This window comes from Vipera berus, assembly GCF_964194415.1.
Source record: "Vipera berus genome assembly, chromosome: 1".
NCBI lineage: Eukaryota > Metazoa > Chordata > Lepidosauria > Squamata > Viperidae > Vipera > Vipera berus.
The window spans coordinates 345,982,820-346,003,944 of NC_138202.1; the positions used below are offsets into that span (position 1 = coordinate 345,982,820).

General features: G+C 41.9%; 1 protein-coding gene across 5 annotated transcripts in view; it reads left to right on the top strand.

Moving 5' to 3' along the window:
- CLIP2 (CAP-Gly domain containing linker protein 2) overlaps nt 1-20,753 on the top strand; it is a 96,997-nt gene extending 76,244 nt beyond the window's left edge. For 2 of the 5 annotated variants that reach the window (XM_081324835.1, XM_081324834.1), the window contains exons 9-16: nt 2,821-2,931; nt 4,720-5,664; nt 9,245-9,302; nt 9,708-9,791; nt 10,785-10,941; nt 12,241-12,400; nt 13,224-13,409; nt 15,845-15,997. In XM_081324835.1, coding sequence (XP_081180961.1) covers nt 2,821-2,931; nt 4,720-5,664; nt 9,245-9,302; nt 9,708-9,791; nt 10,785-10,941; nt 12,241-12,400; nt 13,224-13,409; nt 15,845-15,967 — 1,824 coding nt within the window. In that variant the 3' untranslated portion in view covers nt 15,968-15,997. Of the gene's footprint in view, nt 1-2,820; nt 2,932-4,719; nt 5,665-9,244; nt 9,303-9,707; nt 9,792-10,784; nt 10,942-12,240; nt 12,401-13,223; nt 13,410-15,844; nt 15,998-18,112 lie in introns of those variants that run through there. The other 3 variants (XM_081324836.1, XM_081324838.1, XM_081324837.1) reach the window with 2 other exon arrangements.
- Nucleotides 20,754-21,125: the final 372 nt, after the last annotated feature.

Here is a 21,125-nt window from a genome sequence, read left to right on the forward strand (position 1 = left end):
GGGAGAGGGGAGAGAGGCTGTTTCCATGTGAGTGGCCGGCAAGCACATGCACAATTCCATTTGTGTGAGTGGCATGCATGCGTGCCTGCCGCTCACTTCAATGGATCGTGTGCACGCCCTCTCGCCTGCTGTTTGCGCAAGTGAGGATGCATGTGCATGCGCTCACCAGCCATTTTTGCGGCCCGGTTGCAAACCTTTCACAGCCCATTAGTGGGCTGTGGCCCACAGGCCGGGGACCCCTGCTGTAGTTCACCACGTGTAGCAGTGTGCCACATTGACTCTTGGAATTGGCTCAAAGTCTCCAGGGAAACTTCTGTGACTAAGGGAGACTAGATCCTGGATCTCCCACTCCTAGTCCAGCATGATGACCATTACACTATATTGGCTGAGAGAGAAGAATAGAAGCTGAAGGTCACCCAGTGAATTTCTAATGGAGAGTGAGGTTAACCCGAACCCAGGTCTCTCCTGTTCTAGTCCAGTTTAGCCACTGTACCAACCACTGGTTCTCAACCCCATCTATAAATCTTTTGTGAAATCTGAAGTATCTTTAAAAGGAAAAGAAGCCTTTATGATGTGCATTATTTTTAATTTGTGATTTTCACCTTTGATGATGCCAGGATTTACCCATGGTTGTGATCAGAGATGTATGGTAATTTTGTTACTGGACATAGGACTCATATATACAAAAATGATTCAGTTTTTGTTTGTTTCTTTCACTGTTATCTCTATATACAAAACTGGGAAAGTGGCTTATTCACATAGTCCTTTGGAGTTTTTCTCCTTAGTGTCTTTTATTACGGTTTTGTTAGATTGAATTTGAATTATTGTTAAGTATCTGTAATTTTACTTCAAGCTACTGGAGATGAGTGGAATATAACTTCAAAAATAAATAAAAGTAAATCAGGTTGTGCTGCTATAGCCATTCTTCCCTCAAAAAAACCCCTAAAAATTATCAGTACAAAAGGTAATGCCAATATGCATAAAACGGAGCTATACTAGTTCATATGTATAAAGGAAGTAATTTCCAAAACACAGTTGCTGTTCAAAATGGAGGGCTACGTCTCTTTGTTATGTAGAAAAGTATCATCTGTGTAAATGCTGCTGTCCAGATGTTAACTCTCTAGGGCAAGCATGTCAAATTCACGACATCACATGATGTTGCGCAGCATATCATGACTTTTTCCCCATTGCCGGCAATGGGATAGGCGTGTTTTTGGTGTGATGCATCCGGCCCGTGGGCTGGCAGTTTGACATGCCTGTATTGATGTCTGTACTTAAGATTTTTAGTTTTAAAATCAATTTATTCCTTCTCACCAGTTGAGGAATTTTATGGGAATGAAGTCTGGCTCTTTGGTTCTGCCAAAAGCATTCTTTTGGAGTGAATGAACGTTAGAACATTCTGGGCAATTTACTTCATTTATTAATAAACGTTCAGAGAGGAAAAGAGGGTTCTGAGTTGGATTTCGCTTAGGAAAATTCCTTCTCTTGATAAGGTTCATCTATCACACTAAAATATAATGTGGCTTATTTTAAGATTAGCATCTATCACCTAATCAGTGTGATCTGCTGCTGTAAAACATGGGAAGAGGCAAAGGTTTAATTTTTGCTACCCCAAGGAGTAGGTTTACATTTATATTTTTGTTTGTTTGCTTTTTGAGTTCTGGTGTTTATTTATTCAATGTGTATATACGCACACCTCAAACCAGTGATTCTAGGCTGCAAACAATCATAAAAGCCAAACAATTAAAAACACTATACAAAAAGAAGTTAAATATTAAATAAAATAAATATAAATAAAATAGAAAATATAAATAGCAGTCAAGAGATGTTAGAATTCATCAGTATCAAAAAAGCCAGGAAACAGAATCCTTCACACATTTGGGACTCCAGGCCCGGCATATTGCCAGGTTTTTAAGACCTTCCAAAACAGGGTTAGAGCCATCCTCATCTCAGGATTAAATTTCATGAGATTTTGATAGAGGAGAGTAGATCTCAGATGAACCCCAGCAGAAACAATTGGAGACATAAGAGCAGTTCAACAGTGACATTGATTATTGTGTGGCAGATAGGCAGAGACTTCCTTGCTGTGGCTTCAAATGGGTAGCTGTTTGTAAGATGCTATGACTTTCCTCTCTTAAGCAGAGGTTTGGATCAGAAACTTGAGTCCTTCTCTAACTTTCAACTCTGAATGTTTAGAGCTAGTATTGGAGTCAATTCAGTGAAGCAGCCCATATTGCCAGATTTTTCTCTTATTTCCGTTTTTAACCATGATTCATAAACCGAATGTGCTGTGCCCCATCAGTTTCCCAGCTGCTTTTAAGCCCATCATTAAACATTAACCATAGTCAGCTGTTTGCTTATACATCAAGCACCATTCCTTACGTATTCCTTTCGAACATTTCTGTTAATGACCTCTAACCAATTTCCATAGGTGGGTGGGAGGTTGGTTGGTTGGTTGGTTGGCTGGCTGGCTTATACCTCCTTTTACACCAGGGTAAACTATGTGGTGAACAAAGAGTCAGTGACTATAGAACAGGGCTCTTCAAACCTGGCCCTTTTATGACTTGTGGACTTCAACTCCTCAGCATGCCTGGCTGAGGAATTCTGGGAGTTGAAGTCCACAAGTCATAAAAGGGCCAGGTTTGAAGACCCCTGCTATAGAACAACTGAGCAAACCCAAATTTGACATTACCTAATTTAGCAGGTTAGGGCTGAGAGTTGAAATGCCTTTTAATAGCCTTATGGAACAATCAGGTATATCAGTGGACAAGAATGATGGCATTTATTATTATTTTTCTTTACTTTACTTTATACTTTCAGCAGTCCACTGTACTGAACAAAAGGTTTGTTTTCAAGATGGAGAATGCTGGGACTGAAGGAGTAAGTTTTCAAAAGCTGCCCAGCACACCTGCTAATCACTCAAGTCTTGAGGTATTTAATCTGCAGTGATTCTCAAACCTGGCAACTTTTAAGGCATATGGACTTCCAACTTCCAGAATTCGTTAGCTAGCTGGCATGCTGGCTGAGGAATTCTGGGAGTTGAAGTCCATATGTCTTAAAGTTGTCAAGTTTGAGAAACACTGATCTCTATAAGTGGTGAAGATGGTACCTGGGAAGGCAGAGTTGATAGAGGGAATAGACTATGGTCAAAATGTTGCATTGCAGCATCACACCAGTGGTGCAATGGAATCCTAATTTGGGGAGGCTCAGCTGTGGTATTTCAGACAGCAAGTGAGTAATGTTTTATGGGGAGGGGAAAGGGGATTTGTGCATAAAACACATCCTCTGTTATTTTCTTCCAATTCTCATTTAATCTGAGAAAAAAATGTTTTTAAACATTCCCTTTAAAGTGGAAGAGACGTGTCTTAAATTCTTATGGGTAAAGTGTTGTTATGCTTGCATTTTTTTATTACAAAGAGGCCAAAGCGTATATGTCAATATCCTGTCTTTTGTTGTACACTACTGTCCCCAATGCCTTCTCATACTTCTATTAAATCCCAAGGTACAACATCAGTGGGGGCTCTTCCTAGGAAAGTGTGGACAGTGAGGGAGGCTTTGGGGTGCTGGAACAAGAGGCCACAGAGGACAACATCTCCAACTATCATTAAGAATAATTCTAACTTAAACCTGAGCTCAGAAATAAGACCATTTCTAAAGACATTTCAAGCTGCTTGAGAAGAAGATGGGAAACACTTTTTCCAAGGAAGTAATTTTTAGAAGCTGCAAAGTTTTGACAGTTTTTCTTCTCATAAGAAGCTGTATCCATATAGATCCATATTTTCACAAATATCTCAACTGTGGTCTCCCATCAGATATCTGAATTGGTACATGCCATCCTGCCACTTCATAACTTTGCTGTCTCATCTCCACTCATTTTTCCAGTGGCTATTCTGATTGCAAACTGTGGAATTTTCATCCCTACCGTAGGGATATCGCCAGATTACAGGAGACTGGTGTACAGACCATGTTTGTATTTTTAAAGAGAAGCGGTGATGTATCTAGGCAAAAGAGTTTTTCCTATTGCTTTTTAGAAAATTGCAAAAGACAGAATTGAACATGGTCTAATTCCAAAAGAAAGAAAGCTCAATGGAAAATTTACCCTGGTGCAAAAACAAAAAACAAAAATCTAAAGCCTTCAGAGAATGAAATCTATTTTACCGCATAGGTATTTGTAAGCTGCAATTCCTTTTCTAAGAGCTTTTTCACACATTTGGTAGCAGAAAAATGCCAATATGCTACTTAAGATATTTGTAATCGCTCTTCTGTCCAGGCTATACGATATTAGTGATACCAACACAAAAGTCATTTCCATAATTTATTTAGGCAAGTTGGTTAAAATGTAACCTACTGTAACTATTTGCTAATTTATGCTCAAGGTATTTTGAGAACCCAGAAAGCGATGTTGATCGTGCATTAGATTGGGAAGGGCTGGTTAACACCTTTATGCATCCCTAGAAGATCTTATATAATACAGTAATATACTTTAAAAAAAGAAAGCTTCCACGATGAGTGAAGAAGCTCTTGGATTTTCAGGTACAGGGAAACTATGGCCATCCAGATGTTGTTGAACTCCATCAGTCCTAGCCAGTGGTTTTGGATGGATGATGGTCAACTGCATTTTAATGACAACTGGAGGGCTGCAGGTTACCCACAATTGCATATGAAAATGTAGGCACTGATTCCAATGCATGCCTTTATCCTTTTAATAATCTCTTTCAGTTAACTACCGTGGCAGAGAAGTCAAGAATCCTTCAGCTCGAGGAAGAGTTGACCTTAAGACAAAGTGAGGTTGAGGAGTTGCGGCAATGTTTAAAGAATTCCCATCAGCCAGAGTCTCCAGATCACAGCCTGGGCCTTCAGACGGAAACTTTCCGCTTACGTGACCAGCTGTTTTCAGCCAACAAAGAGCACCAGAAAGAGAGTATCCAACTGAAAGAGAAGTATGAGAGGACTTTGAAGAAGCACCAGCAGGAGGTTGAAAAGTTGAAAGCTCTCAATGAAAAGTACTCCCAAGAAATTGTGGATCTCAAGCAAAAAGTTCAGCAGGCCACCAATGAGAACATGGGCTTAATGGACAATTGGAAGTCAAAGCTGGATACGTTAGCATCAGACCATCAGAAGTCACTGGAGGACCTCAAGGCTACTTTGAACACAGGCTCTGACAGCCAGCATAAGGAAATAGTGGAGCTGAAAGCTGTGGTGGAAAGTATCAAATTGGAGCACCAGTTAGAGCTGGAGAACCTAAAAGCCAAGCACGACATTGAGATGGTGGTTCATATTAAAGAGAAGGAAAGCCTTAAGCTGAAGGTACAAGAAGTCAAGGAGGAAATGGAAGAAAGCAACAACAATTGGAAGACCCAGTTGGAAACCAAAACAAACCAGCAGCTTATGGAACTTCAGGACCTGAAGGATAAGTGTCGAGATGCTGACCTCAGAGTTCATGAGCTGGAGAAGCTACACAGTGATTACAAAGACCAGGCACAAGCCATCGCTTTCTTGAAAGAGCAGATCTCCTTGGCTGAGAAAAAGATGCTGGACTATGAGACGCTGCAGAAAACTGAGCTTCAGAGTAAACAGGAGATTCAGCGGTTACAGGAGAAAGTTCTTGTGTTAGAGAATAAACTGCACTCCACAGAGCCACTCCACTGTTCCCAACCTACCAATGTGAGTATTTGAGTTAAAAGACCATGAGAAGCTTTTGCTTTTTAAAAGAAATTTGCCATGGCTCCTTCCTTTTCTCTTTTATGTTTTATTTTACACAGTGCTTTTTTTGTAAAAGAAAAAGGTGCCGGAACTCACACATGTCATACAACCCACCTTGCCTACCCTACAAGGTTCCATCCAAAAAAGGTGCCGGAACTCCGTTCTGAGCGTTCTATGAGAAAAAAAGCCCTGCTTTTACATATTAATATATAAGTTAAATAATACAATATTTAAGCAGTGTAAGCTAGATGGTTTCCCCCCCCCAAAAAAACCCCAAACTGGTCACTATGTGGGGCAGCTTGAATTCCTTCAACGGGAAGTTCCACTGGCAAGGCAGGTGGATTAATTGGACATTTTCATTCAGGATTCTACTTTGTTTGCCATATTTAATTCTTAAATTAATGAATCAACATTTATTACTCCTTATGAACTGAAATAGGATAAGTAGGTTCTTCTCTTGAGCATTTACAAACTAATTCAGAGTATCGAGGAACTATTCATGAGGAGGAAGGGGAACAGACTGGGATAGTGATCTATCACTTTAAATCTGGGTAACCATAAAACCTTAATTTTCCAGAATTTTCATGCAGTGGACAAATTTAATTGTGTGTATCATTTGCATAATAATAGCATACTATTGTAATTTATTGAATTGCATGATTTCTGTCATTATTGTCATTTTCATGACCTTGTTACTCAAGCGACATCAATTACAATTTTCTGACAAATTCTTAAATTCAAAGGATTTTTTTAGAATTCTGGAGACCTCCTTCCCCCAATTAATTCTTCAAAATGAGGTTTCATTAAAGGAAAATATTTGTAGCTCAGGGTGGAAATGAGAAATCCTTGGTGCTCTCTGAGCTGGGTTGTTTTCTTGCAGACATTTTATTACCAAACTAGGTAACATCATCAGTGCTAGAGCATCATTAGCACTGATGATGTTACCTAGTTTAGGTAATGAAATTTCTGCAAGAAAACAACCCAGCTCAGAGAGCATTGAGGTTTCATTGAAGGGCATAGCTAGGGAAACAAGTCAAAAGTAATTTTTAAAAAGGGAGATACCATAGTCTATTTCAAGGATTAAAGTAAGAGAAAATGGAGAAATATAAGAGGAAGAATGTGCCAATGGTAACATAGGGAGGACTGTAGAGAGCTTATTCTGAACATAGCTGAATGGTTGCAGTACGAAGACATTCAGTAATCTCAACTTGGTGAAATCCAACAGAGAAAGGAATTCAAACTTTAAATATCTGCTAACTTAACAACAAACTTAACATTAAGAAAACCAAGATCATGGCATCCGGCCCTCTCAATTCCTGGCAAATAGATGGGGAAGAAATGGAGGTAGTGACAGATTTTATTTTCCTGGGCTCCAAGATCACCGCAGATGGGGACTGTAGCCAAGAAATTAAAAGACGCTTGCTCCTCGGGAGGAAAGCCATGGCAAATCTAGACAGCACACTAAAAAGCAGAGACATCACCCTGTCAACAAAAGTGCGTATAGTCAAGGCTATGGTCTTCCCAGTTGCAATGTATGGCAGTGAAAGTTGGACCATAAAAAAGGCTGAGCGCCAAAGAATTGAGGCCTTTGAACTATGGTGTGGGAGAAGACTCCTGCGAGTCCCTTGGACTGCAAGGCGATCAAAACGGTCAGTCCTAGAGGAGATCAACCCTGACTGCTCTTTAGAAGGCCAGATCCTGAAGTTGAAACTCAAATACTTTGGCCACCTAATAAGAAGGAAGGACTCACTGGAGAAGAGCCTAATGCTGGGAAAGGTTGAGGGCAAGAGAAGAAGGGGACGACAGAGAATGAGGTGGCTGGATGGAGTCACTGAAGCAGTAGGCGTGAGCTTAAAGGGACTCCAGAAGATGGTAGAGGACAGGAAGGCCTGGAGGAACGTTGTCCATAGGGGCGCGATGGGTCGGACATGACTTCACAGCTAACAACAACTTAACAACCATTCGTTTAGTAACCATTTAAAGTTACAATTATTTTATTTATTTATTTTAATCCCATTTATATCCCACCCTTCTCCGAAGACTCAGGGCGGCTTACAATCTAAAGCACAATGTGCTTAGCAATAGCCTTCATTCTATGTATATGCCTGCTTATTAGGTCTTTCGCCCCCCCCCCCCCCAGCGGCATTATTACAAAGTCAGCTTATTGCCCCCAACAATCTGGGTCCTCATTTTACCTACCTCGGAAGGATGGAAGGCTGAGTCAACCTTGAGCCTGGTGGGATGTGAACCTGCACTAATTGCAGGCAGCTGGTGTTACTTAGGGACGTGGTGGCTCAGTGGGTTAGGACGCTGAGCTTGTCGATCAGAAGGTCGGCAGTTTGGCGGGTCGAATCCCGAGTGCCACGTAGCAGAGTGAGCGCCTGTTACTCGTCCCAGCTTCTGCCAACCTAGCAGTTCGAAAGCACGTAAAAAATGCAAGTAGAAAAATAGGGACCACTCCGGTGGGTAAGGAGGCATTAGCCCACTGCTCCACCAAGGCTCTTGTAATGAATGGCACTGAAAGAAGTGACTTATGACTTATGACCAGCCCTTGCATTTATGACTGTCACATCATCTTCACCATCATGTGATCAAAATCGGAGCATTTGGCAACCTGGGATGTATTTACACCAGTTGTAGCATTCCCCCAGGTGATGTGATTGCCATTTGCAACTTCCCAGACAGCTTCCGACAAACAAAGTCAATAAGGGGTTTGCTTAATGACCACAATAAATTGAGGACGATCAGTAAAGCTATGGCATAACTCCCTGTTCCTCAACTTTGGAATAAGGCAAGCTATGAAATTATGATTTGAATTGAATTGAATATAGCTTCTGTTGAAGCTGGAAACAATGGTTTTGTTAAGACAGGAAACTGATTTGAGGGTTCATAGGTCAGTTTGAGTCCACAGGTGATAACTGCTAGCTACACAACTTCTGGTTTGATTGTTGCAAGCCACAAAATTTGATTGCGTGCAAGAGAGAAAGCTTATGTATGTTTTATTAAGATGCATCATTTATTCATTCAGAGGTTACAAAGCTTGTTTGAATAGTTCATGAGGTTGACTTTGATACAATAAAAGCAAAACATTAGACCTTTACTGGAGAGTATGTATAAAACTGACCATGTCTGTCATAAATTAGTGGAAGACATAAACATGGAAGAGAGCCAGTTTGTGTAGTGGTTAAGTCACCATAGTAGAAATTGAGAGAGCGGGAGTTCTAGTCCTGCTTACACACGAAGCCAGCTGGGTGATCTTGGGCCAGTCACTCTGTCTCAGCCCTAGGAAGGAGGCAATGGCAAACCATTTCTGAAAAACCTTGCCAAGAAGTCTTCAGGAACTTGTCTAGGCAGTTGCCAGGAGTCAAAACTGATTCGATGGCACACGTAGGCCTAAACATGAAAAGCTCCAGTAGAATTGATTTCAAGCGTTATCCAAAAGGTCTGATGGATATGCAAATCTGCACATTCTTCATTCAATTCATATTAACCAAAGCCAACCGTTTATTAGTTTGCTTACGGTTGTTTTTTTTTACATTAGATGATTGGAACAAATGACATTTCAGAAGAAAAAATCAAGATGAAACAAGCCATGGAAGGTAAGAGTGCATCACTTTGGGGGATCTTGGATATAAATATAAATAATGTGTCACTCATCTGACTGAAGTTGACCCACCTGCCTGGGTCATCCCTCACTCTTTTCATCTAAATGCTTTGCTCAGAACTCAGCCCTCTCACCCCAAAATGGTACTGTCACCTACTGCAAGGCTACAACTCTGGCGTATGTTCAGTCTGCTCCTCTTTAGAAGGTTAGATGCAGCAGTTGGAAAACAGCCTGCCCACAGGCTGACGAAAAATAATTCCTTAGTTTGGTGTTCTCCTAAATACATTGGACCTCAGCACCCAGAGGTCCTTCTAAATATGTGGATCCCTCTGTGCTTGGGGGTGGGGTGAAGTGGAGGGTGGGTTTCAAAGTATTTTCAGCTCTTCCTTTTCTTCTACAGATCTCCAGGACAAATTGAGTAAAAAGGACAAAGAGGTATTATCGCTTGCTTCCCAGACAGATACTCTAAGGGCCCAAGTAAGTGGTAAGTCTCTTTGGTCTGGTGTTGGTCAACATGGAACTCTTTTGGTGGAACCACCACATTTTTGCGAATTTGCATCGGAAACATTATGCAGTGTCAAAATTGCATCCCCTCAGAATAGAGATGATCTGATAAGAAAGAACGCTAATGAGGAATTTTCCTTACATGTAGAAAACAAGCAAATGGGTTGGAAAGGAAGGGTAGACTTGGCTAAAACGTCAGCTCCATAGGTTCAACAATTTTTATGTTTTGGGTCAGAGGAGGGGATTTGTAATGAGTGGCCCTTTGGTGGAGCTGAAAAATTCACACACACACCCCTCCCACTTAAGATGACTGTTTGTGGCCAAATTTAGGTGATAAAAAAGGTAAAGGTAAAGGTTCCCCCGCACATGCGTGCTAGTCGTTTCTGCCTCTAAGGGCTGGTGCTCATCTCCGTTTCAAAGCCAAAGAGCCAGCGCTTGTCCGAGGACATCTCCGTGGTCATGTGGCCGGCATGACTAGAGGCCAAAGGCGCATGGAACTCTGTTACCTTCCCACCGTAGTGGTCCCTATTTTTCTACTTGCATTTTTACGTGCTTTCGAACTGCTAGGTTGGCAGAAGCTGGGACGAGTAACACGCGCTCACTCTGTTACGCTGTACTTGGGATTCGACCCGCCAAACTGCTGACCTTCTGATCGACAAGCTCAGCGTCCTAACCCACTGAGCCACCGCGTCCCTTTTTTTAGGTGATACTGTGCCTCTATTGTTGGAGACACAATCTGTTTTGCACCAATTCTTGACAACTTATTTGCTTCTGATCTGTTGGCTATAGTGACTAGAGTTGATAAGAGTTGTAATTCAGCAACATCTAGGAGGTCTCAAATTCCCCACCCCAGATGTATCATCCCAACCTGGTTCATACAAACACCTTTCTCTTCTTGCCTTGCCAAAGACTCCAGTTTGGTTTATTCTGTTCCCCCAGCCCCCACCATCTTCTCTCTGTTTCTGTTTGCCAGCACTGGAAAATAGATGCAAGAGCGCTGACAAGAAGGCGGATTCTGTGTTGAAAGAAAAAAAAAGGCTGGAAGCAGATGTAGAAACAATGTCAAGAAAAACCCACGATGCTTCTGGTCAGCTGGTTCTGATCAGCCAGGAGCTATTAAAAAAAGAAAGGTCAGTCTTTGCTCCACCCAGAGAACGTATGACACATTTAGAGCATTAGGAACCTCAGTTATGATTTCAGGGTTCTATAATAGAATCTAGAAGTGCTTCCAAGGAAACCTGGACTTCCACGCAGAGTACTGGCTGTTCATGTTTGGTAGAACTCTAAAACTGGAAATGACTACTAAAACATTCGATGATTCTGGGATTTCCTGAATGGAGTAATTTTTCAGAAACTTCCAGACAACGTCACCTAGAATTTTCAACCTTTGAGTAAGCAGGTTATAAATTGAAGGAGTTACCATCCCAAACAATACTAAGAAAAACTAGCTTAGGAAAGGTCTAGAGCAGACATGTCAAACACAAGGCCCGGGGGCCGGATTCGGCCCACGAAGTGGTTTCATGTGGCCTGCGAAGCCATCCTGGAAACAGTGAGGGAATGGCCCCCACTGCCTGGGCCCTGGCCCAGAGACCCTCCTTCTGCCAGAGACCCTCAGATCTGTCCCACTCCTGCACCCTTGATGCGAACGATGTAGAGCTGGCCATGCCCACCCAGCAGGCCATACGCACTCTAGCCACGCCCACCTAGTAGGCCACACCCACCCTGGCCATACCCACCCGGCCCCTTGAGGGTAACTGCAATGCTGATGCGGCCCTCAATGAAATTGAGTTTGACACCCCTGGTCTAGAGTAGCAAAAAGAAAATGATATTCCTTTTCCTTTCCTTTCCTTTCCTTTCCTTTCCTTTCCTTTCCTTTCCTTTCCTTTCCTTTCCTGCCCTGCCCTGCCCTGCCCTGCCCCCTCCCTTCCCCTATCTATTTACCTCCTTTTCTTTTTGTCCCTTCCCTTCTTCACCCATTTACCAACTCCCCTCCCCCTTCCTTCTCCTCTCCTCCTTGATTTGCATCAGGGCCTTCTCACAGCTACTACTTCAGTTATGGAACTGTCTTCTTAGATAATTGACTCCCAGGTTATTAACTTTTAGATGGCAACTATCAAATACAATGTTCTGTTGGGTTAAGTAGTATCTCATTATTGATGGAAGGCTTTTTAGCTGTCAGATAGCACTTTTAAAAGTATAAATAAATTATATAATTTTTGTAATCTCTTCCTCCTAAAGGAGGCCAGAGTAGTGTACAGAATGCACACACATATACATACACCTCCCGCATGTTGAATGCTGACTCACTCCCTAGCATCTAGGAACAACCGAAAGCAGTATTAGAATCAAATTCGTGAAGATATTTGATAGATTCTCTCTCACAGACAGCTTAAGATCTCTTTCCGATCTTCTCTCCACTCTTCCTGCAGAAGCCTGAATGAACTGCGGGCATTGCTAATGGAAGCCAACCGGCATTCACCAGGCCCACAGAGAGACCTAAGCCGTGAGGTGCACAAAGCCGAGTGGAGGCTGAAGGAGCAGAAGCTCAAAGATGACATCAAAGGACTGCGAGAAAAACTCAGCATCCTGGTGAGGACAGGGAGGGTGGAGAATTTAGAGGTGGTTAGCCCAGGTGATAGGCATCATATGCGAAGCTTCAGCAAGGCCGTTTTGCTTTGATGAGGTACATTGTGGAGGAAATATGATTCATCTCATCATAGAAGAATAATTGCATGAATCACCTTGGTGTCAATTCTGGACCTTCCTCAAGCTTCCAATACATGTAATAGCAATAACACTTAGATTTATATACTGCTTCACAGTGCTTTACAGCCCTCTCTAAGCGGTTTACAGAGTCAGCATATTGCCCCCAACAATCTGAGTCTTCACTTTACCGACCTTGGAAAGATGGAAGGCTGAGTCAACCTTGAGTCAGTCAGGATTGAACTCCTGGCAGTGGGCAGAGTTTGCCTGCAATACTGCATTCTAACCACTGTGCTACCACACCTTCCCAGTTTCATTTAGCGTCCTTTCAAAATTACAATGGCCCTGAAAAATGTGACTTGCAACCAATCCTCACATGACCACTACAGCATGCCCGTGGTCATGTGATCAAAATTCAGATGCTTGACAACCAGCATGTATTTACAACAGTTGTAGCCTTCTGGGGCCATGTGATTGCCATTTGCAACTTTCTCAATTGGCTTCTGATAGGCAAAGTCAATAGGGGAAGCTGGATTTGCTTAACAACCACATGATTCACTTAACAACTGCAATGATTTGCTTAACAACCATGGCAAAAAGGTCGTAAAATCGGCCACAATTTGCTTAATAACTGCCTTGCTTAGCAACAGAAATTCTGATCTGAGCAGACATGTCTCTAAATCCCTATTTTTTAAAATTAAATATCCAGGACAAAGAAAAAGCAGTCACGGATCAGCGGCGGTATTCCCTTATTGATCCTTCCTCAGAGACAGAGATTCTCCGGTTGCAACACCGGCTGGTCAGCACTGAGGATGTCCTGAGGAACGCCTTGGAGCAGGGCCAACAAATGGAAAAACTGATGGAAGCCATGCGCAGCTGTTCTGAAAAAGTACAGGTCAGTCTTTCATAGCCATATCTGGACTGGACCAGAAGGTTAGGAAAGTTGGATGTTGATGCTCTACTTGCTCTTGAAAGAAACTAAGAACTGACCACTTTTAATCTTGGTTTCTCAATCCCTGCAATGAGAGATCCTGGAGTATTGGCTTGTTTACAGAATTCACAAATGGAGGGGCCATCCCTTTGCTTTGCTCTGTGGCTTTGGGCTAATAGGATGTGCAATTCTATTTCTAAATTTTAATGTTAATTTACATTAGACTTAGACATATATACCACTTCACAATGCTTTATAGCCTTCCCTAAGTGGTTTAGAGAGTCAGCATACTGCCCCCCAACAATCTGGGACTTTTTTTTACCAACCTCGGAAGGTTGGAAGCTGAGTCAACTTTGAGCCAGTGAGAGGCAGTCAGAAGAAGTAGCCTGTAGTACTGCATTCTAACCACTGCACCACCACATCGCACCTTTATTATTTTTATAAACAATTCAAAGCAGGGAACATACAGATAGTCCCCCAACGTAACAACCATTTGTTTAGTGTCTGTTTGAAGTTACAAAGGCATTGAAAAAAGTAAGGGTTTTTCACACTTAGGACCATTGCATCTCTTCCATAGTCATGAGATCAAAATCTGGACACTTAGCAACCTGCATGTATTTTTGGCAGTTGCAGTGTCCCAGGGTCATGTGATCTCCTTCTCCTTCTTCTGGCCAGGAAAATCAATGGGGAAGCCAGATTCACTTAACAACCGTGTTGCTAACTTAACAACTGCAGTGATTCACTTAACAACTATGTCAACAAAGGTCACAAAATGGGGCAAAACTCACTTAACAACTGTCTTGTTTAGCATCAGATATTTTGGGCTCCCTAGTGGTCATAAAGGGACGCAGTGGATCAGTGGGTTAGGACGCTGAGCCTGTTGATCAGAAGGTCGGCAGTTTGGCGGGTCGAATCCCGAGTGCCGCGTAACAGAGTGAGCGCCTGTTACTTGTCCCAGCTTCTGCCAACTTAGCAGTTCGAAAGCACGTAAAAAAAATGTAAGTAGAAAAATAGAGACCACTACGGTGGGAAGGTAACAGCGTTCCGTGTGCCTTTGGTGTCTAGTCATGCCGGCCTCATGACCACGGAGATGTCCTCGGACAAGCGCTGGCTCTTCGGCTTTGAAACGGAGATGAGCACCGGCCCCTAGAGTCAGAAACGACTAGCACGCATGTGCGTGGGAACATTTACCTTTACCTTTAGTGGTCATAAGTCAGGGATGACCTGTACTTAATTTTCCTTTCTTATTGCTTTCCAATAAGGAAGGAGAATTAAATACAGATTGTCCTTGACTTATGACCAGTTGAGCCCAAGATCATCCCAGTCAGGAGAAAGCCTCAAGCAGGGAATTAGTCTGGATTCATTAAGTGAACACAAGAGGGTAAGATCTGACCTTTGTTAATGCTTTGAACCTTACCTAGTTTTTCCCAGGCAAAAAACAGGAGATTCCTGTGAAATAGGCATAGAATAATAAAGTAGCTAGTTTGATGTGTGTCTGGTTGTTTGTGCCTGACATTGGTCTCCTATTTTCCCCACAACAACAATCCTGTTAGGTGGGTTAGGCTGGAGTAAAAGGTAAAGGTAAAGGTTCCCCCGCACATGCGTGCTAGTCATTTCCGACTCTAGGGGCCGGTGCTCATCTCAGTTTCAAAGCCGAAGAGCCAGCGCTTGTCCGAGGACATCTCCGTGGTCATGTGGCCGGCATGACTAGACGCCAAAGGCGCATGGAACGCTGTGTTACCTTCTCACCGTAGTGGTCCCTATTTTTCTACTTGCATTTTTACGTGCTTTCGAACTGCTAGGTTGGCAGAAGCTGGGACGAGTAACAGGCGCTCACTCTGTTACGGGGCACTCGGGATTCGACCCGCCAAACTGCCGACCATCTGATCGACAAGCTCAGCATCCCAACCCACTGAGCCACCGTGTCCCATTAGGCTGGAGAGACTGGCCCAAAGCTCCCCGCTGGCTTTTATATCCAAGACGGGATTAGATTTCATAGTCTCCTGTGATCGTAAAATGGAGCACAACTCACATAACAACCGCCTTGCTTAGCAGTGGAACTTTGGACTCAGTTGTGGTTGTAAGTTGAAAAACCACCTCTTTTCCTGCAGTCAGTGAACTACTAAACATGGGTATAATTTGACATGCAAATGTAGGTATTATTAGGTATTATTATTTTAGCTGAGCCTCTTCTTATGCAAAGAGGAGATCAATATATTTCGCTTTATGCTTTAACATTTTTTTCACTTTTTATTGATTTTCTTTTCTCTAATGTCTCGTATTTTTTCTCTATATCACATAAAACTGCTCATTTTAATTGAATTCTGTCTCTTTAATGTATCATCCAATTGTGTGAATTCACAAATCATCTGTTACCAACCTCTTTTTAAAAATTTTAGACTATTGGAAACTCTGAATCTGCTAACGGGGTCCATCAGCAAGAAAAATCTCACAAACAGGAGGTTGGTGACTCTAAATATCTTTCATGTAAGAATTTCTCCAATTCTTCTTCTTACTTTTGAGATAGATGTCTTACGCCGTACTCAGTGTGTGGTCCTCAATGGAACTGCATCTACATGGAAGGAAGTGTGTAGTTGGGTGCCCCAGGGCTCTGTTCTGGGCCCAGTGCTCTTCAACATCTTCATCAATGATTTGGATGAGGGGATAGATGGGGAACTCATCAAATTTGCAGATGACACCAAGCTGGCAGGAACAGCCAACCCTCCAGAAGACAGGCTTAAGATACAGGAGGATCTGGACAGACTCGAACACTGGGCACTATCTAACAAAATGAAATTCAATGGTGAAAAAAGTAAGGTTCTACATTTAGGCAGGAAAAATCAAATGCACAGGTATAGTATAGGTGGTACCTTGCTCAATAGTAGTAACTGTGAGAGAGATCTCGGAGTCCTAGTGGACAATCACTTAAATATGAGCCAGCAGTGTGCTGCAGCTGCCAAAAAAGCCAACACAGCGCTAGGCTGCATTAACAGAGGGATAGAATCAAGAAGTACTAATACCACTTTACAATGCCTTGGTAAGGCCACACCTGGAATACTGCATCCAGTTTTGGTCACCACGATGTAAAAAAGATGTCGAGACTCTAGAAAGAGTACAGAGAAGAGCAACAAAGATGTTTGGGGGCTGGAGGCTAAAACATATAGGGAATGGTTGCTGGAATTGGGTATGTGTAGTTTAACGAAGAGAAGGGTGAGGGGTGACATGATAGCAGTGTTCCAATATCTTAGGGGCAGCCACAAAGAAGAGGGAGTCAAGCTATTCTCCAAAGCACCTGAAAGCAGGACAAGAAGCAACGGATGGAAACTAGTCAAGGAGAGAAGCAACCTAGAACTAAGGAGAAACTTCCTGACAGTTAGAACAATTAACCAGTGGAACAACCTGCCTCTAGAAGTGGTGAATGCTCCAACACTGGACGTTTTTAAGAAGAAACTGGCCAGCCACTTGTCTGAAATGTATAGGGTTTCCTGCCTGAGCAGGGGGTTGGACTAGATGACCACCAAGGTCCCTTCCAACTTCTTCTTCTTCTTCTTCTTCTTCTTCTTCTTCTTCTTCTTCTTCTTATTCTTATTATTATTATTATTATTATTATTATTATTATTATTATTATTATTATTATTATTATTATTATTATTATTATTATTATTATTATTATTATTATTATTATTATTATTATTATTATTATTATTATTGGCTTATTGTGTAAGGTAGGGTACAATTAGATGTTGTAGTTTTAATTATTTTTAATATTAATTCCCCAAACTGAAATTGGTTGCTGCTAACAACTCATTATCTTTTTTGTGTGGGTGGGTGGGGGGAGTTCATTTTAACTCTTTCCTTTCTGAAAACTCCAGCTGATCTCATAGATATGTTGGTCTAAACCAGGGGTAGGCAACCTTGGCTCTTTTATGACTCATGGACTTCAGCTATGCTGACTCAGGAATTCTGGGAGTTGAAGTCCATGAGTCATAAAATAAAATAAATAAATAAATAAATAAATAAATAAATAAATAAATAAAATAATAAAATAAAATAATAAAATAAAATAAAATAAATAAAATAAAATAAAATAAAATAAAATAAAATAGCCGAGGTTGCCTACCCCTGGTCTAAACCATTCAAAGGTTGAACCAGGAAGAGGGCTTGTTGACTGTGATGAGGGAACAAGACCTTTGACCTTGGCCTTTCAAGACAATCAAGATATTATAATTTTGGACTGCCTCTGGAAACTCCCCCCCTCCCCAATGCTACTTGGAAAGAAAGCAAAGAACTATCCATCACAAGCTTTAGAAGAGAACATTTGTAGTTCAGGATTGAACTGTGGGGTCCTTAGTGCTCTATGAGCTTGGTGGTTTTCTTGCCGATGTTTCATTACCAAACTAGACAACATCATCAGTGCTAACATTGATGGAGGACACCCCCCCACACACATTGTTCACTTAGTGACTGTGGATTCACTTACTTACCATAGTGGTTCCTTTAACAACTGTCACAAAAATAAATCTTAAAACTGGGTCCATTGGGTGTTGACCCTCTTTAAGGCCATCACGTTTATGACCATAATGGGCAGGCTTCTACTGTCACAAGAGTACTGGCATTTAATCATGAGAGCAGTGTTCAGATCCCTAATCTGGTCTCTTCTGTTACAGGAGAAACACTGATGGAAAAGAAGGAAGGAAGAGAGGAAAGGAATATTGAAATCATTGGAGTTGAGAAGAGGGAAACTTGGGAGACGCCTCCCCCAAGCACCACCAAAAGTATTTCCACTCTATGAACAAAGTGGATGTCAAGAAGGAGGGTTCCTCCCCGGCGATTTGTTTAGTTCTAAGTTGGGTCCAGTTCCTCCAAAGATGCGGTACAGCGGTTGTGCCTGTGGCTGAATTTCTCCTTTGCTACCTGCAGCCTTTGGCGGTCATTTTTATTGGCATGGCGTATCATGTCAGGTTTTTGGGGAGGTACTTTCTGCTGTGCCGGCAAGATACCTCATTTGAGTGGCTTTTGAAAGACATTGGAGATTTTTCTAAGTGACGCCCCCCGCCTGAATACTTGCTTAAGCAGCTAATAATTTGCACATAGCATTCAGATTTCCCCTCCAGATCCGCTGGATGGGCCCATTTTATAGGTCTGCAAAAGAGCTAAGATCAAGCGCCATTGACCATAGGGAACAACCCAGTGTCTGTTTGAAAAGAATCTCTGTCCTCTACATTAAAAAAAACTGTTTTGAGGTCAGAAATATATTAAACCTAATGATATAACATGGGATAGGCATTTTGAGGTGGACCTTCTCTAACTTATTTTAACTTCAGTAATTATCAAGTCATGGGTGATTCAGAGTTTTTTAGCCAATGGTGGACTTCTGCTGGTACCCGTACAGTTACATCTCTCATCTGTTTAGAGATACATCTTCTTTAAGGCAATGATGGCTAGACCTTGAAACTAAAGTTGAGATTGACCTAGAGAACTAATCAGCAACTCTCTGGAGCCAGTTGAGATGGCCTTGTCTTGCGGGGTGGAGGGGCTGGTATTCTTTCTTTCTCTTTGACTTTCGCCAATATTACGCTTGAAATTCTGAAACGCTTTTCCAATAGCCTAAGGGCTCTTTTATTTTGTTGTTTAAACAACTTAGGCCCCATTTATATATGCAGGTAAACCCTTTTCACCCAGATAAAATGCAAATTAGGCAACCCTAACCCTTTCAAGTGTTTCGGATTTCAGCTTCCAATCAGTAAGACAGAACCGCAAAAAATTGATAAGGGGAAATCCAAAATATGTGGAGAATAGGTTTCCTGCGTCTGTACCTCTGTTTTGCACAGGTTGGTCTATTTGTGTGTTCTACCACTGCAAATAACTATCTTTTTGTGACAAGGAAAGTAGCTTGTTTGGGGCGAAGGTCAGAAGAATTCAACCTAACTGTTGGAGCACAAATGCTTTGCAGCCTGTGGCAGTGATCTTCAGACAGTATGTTCTCCCTTGGTTTTCTTGCATGTAGAAATTTGAGACACAGAAGAATCTCCAGACGAGAAGATGTCTAAGTGTTCAAATATATGAATGACTGGAGCAAGAATGTCTGCTTGTGTGTTTGTATGGTTTTTCTCCCTTTTTTTCTGCTAGTGGTACGCAGATTTGAGAGAGAATGAGTGTCTGTGAGTATTGTCTTACAAAATGCCTTCTTTTGTAAACACAATTTGTTAAAAGAAGCTGTGTAGAAATTGGTGCTAAGTAAAGAGAACCTAAGAAGTGGTCCAGAAGAAGAGGGCTCCAAAAAGATCTACTCCCACCCCCCAGGGTGAGACCATTCTTTCCCTTTGTTCTCCCAATATTACATTGTGTTTTTCTACTGTGGGATGAGAGGATTTCAGAGGAACGAAAGTCCACATTGTTGTCAGTTCTAGTCAGTGCTTTTTTTGTAAAAGAAAAAGGTGCTGGAACTCACACATGTCATACAACCCGCCTTGCCTACCTTACAAGGTTCTATCCAAAAAAGGTGCCGGAATTCTGTTCTAGGCGTTCTATGAAAAAAAAAGCCCTGGTTCTAGTAACCATCCAAAGCAAGATCACATCGTTGCTATTGTCATCAAACTCGGAGATGCCAGCTGAAAAGAGCAAAGCGAATAATTGTCCAGACGGCTGTCTGGCGTAAAGAAAGATGTATCCTACAGGTTGAATTGATGCCAGTTCTGTGCTCTCAAGTATAAAATCCCAGGACACCAAAGGAACAAGTGAGCTGAACCTTGGAACAAGTGAGCTGCCTGCTCCAATGAGATATGGAATCCAATTGGACCTTTCTTTGCTACTTAGATCAGACTAGACTACTACTTCTTTATGCCTCTTACTGTAGGCTCTGCTTCTTTTTTTGAGAGGGTTGAACTTAGAGGCAGGATCCTATCTTGGAGCTTCACATTTGGTGTCCTCTCCATGAGATTATCTGTTGTAGAGATCTGGTGATGGAGAATGTGGGGTTCCAATTGAGAAGCTATCTCTGCGGGCTTTGATCAGGCATTTTAAGATCGCGAATGTGGTTTTTGCTGCTTTTTCTTTTAAGGTGGCCAACTGACTCTCATCTGGGTTCATGAAAATTGCTACCTAGGAGGAAGTGCCCTGTCAGCTTCATGTATTTGATGATCCTTCAAAAGGCCTTGTACTCTACTTTCATAGCGATGGATTTGCCAGTATATACAGTAAACTTTCACACACTGACGTCCTCTGGTTTTATTGGGACCTCCAAGAATTTCTAGCCCACATAAAGGTGGCTAGCTTTTGACTATGCTAGCTTAGTCCGGAAATTGGAGTCCCAGCCTGTATGGGACTCATCACAATGCGGAAAGTTGATTTACAGTATTAGGGAGAATAAGCTACCCATTTGTCTTCATATACTTCTATTTTTCTTCAGCTCTTTGCCATTTTTTCTGTATTCCTTTATTGATTTGGATCGCCTGAAATGTTGCTGCTTCATCTTTTTTCCTGCAAAAATGGGCAGTGCAAATAATCATGATGACGTTTTCTAATTTAGTTGTCTTCCTTCTGCATTCTCTTTTGATGGACAGGAATTGGAGCAAACTGACAAGTAAGACCACAGGAAAAAAAATAATATTTTGGAGGATCTCTAATAAGATGTTATTAGTGTGATAATTCTCAATACAGGGTTTCTTTTGGCTTTGATAA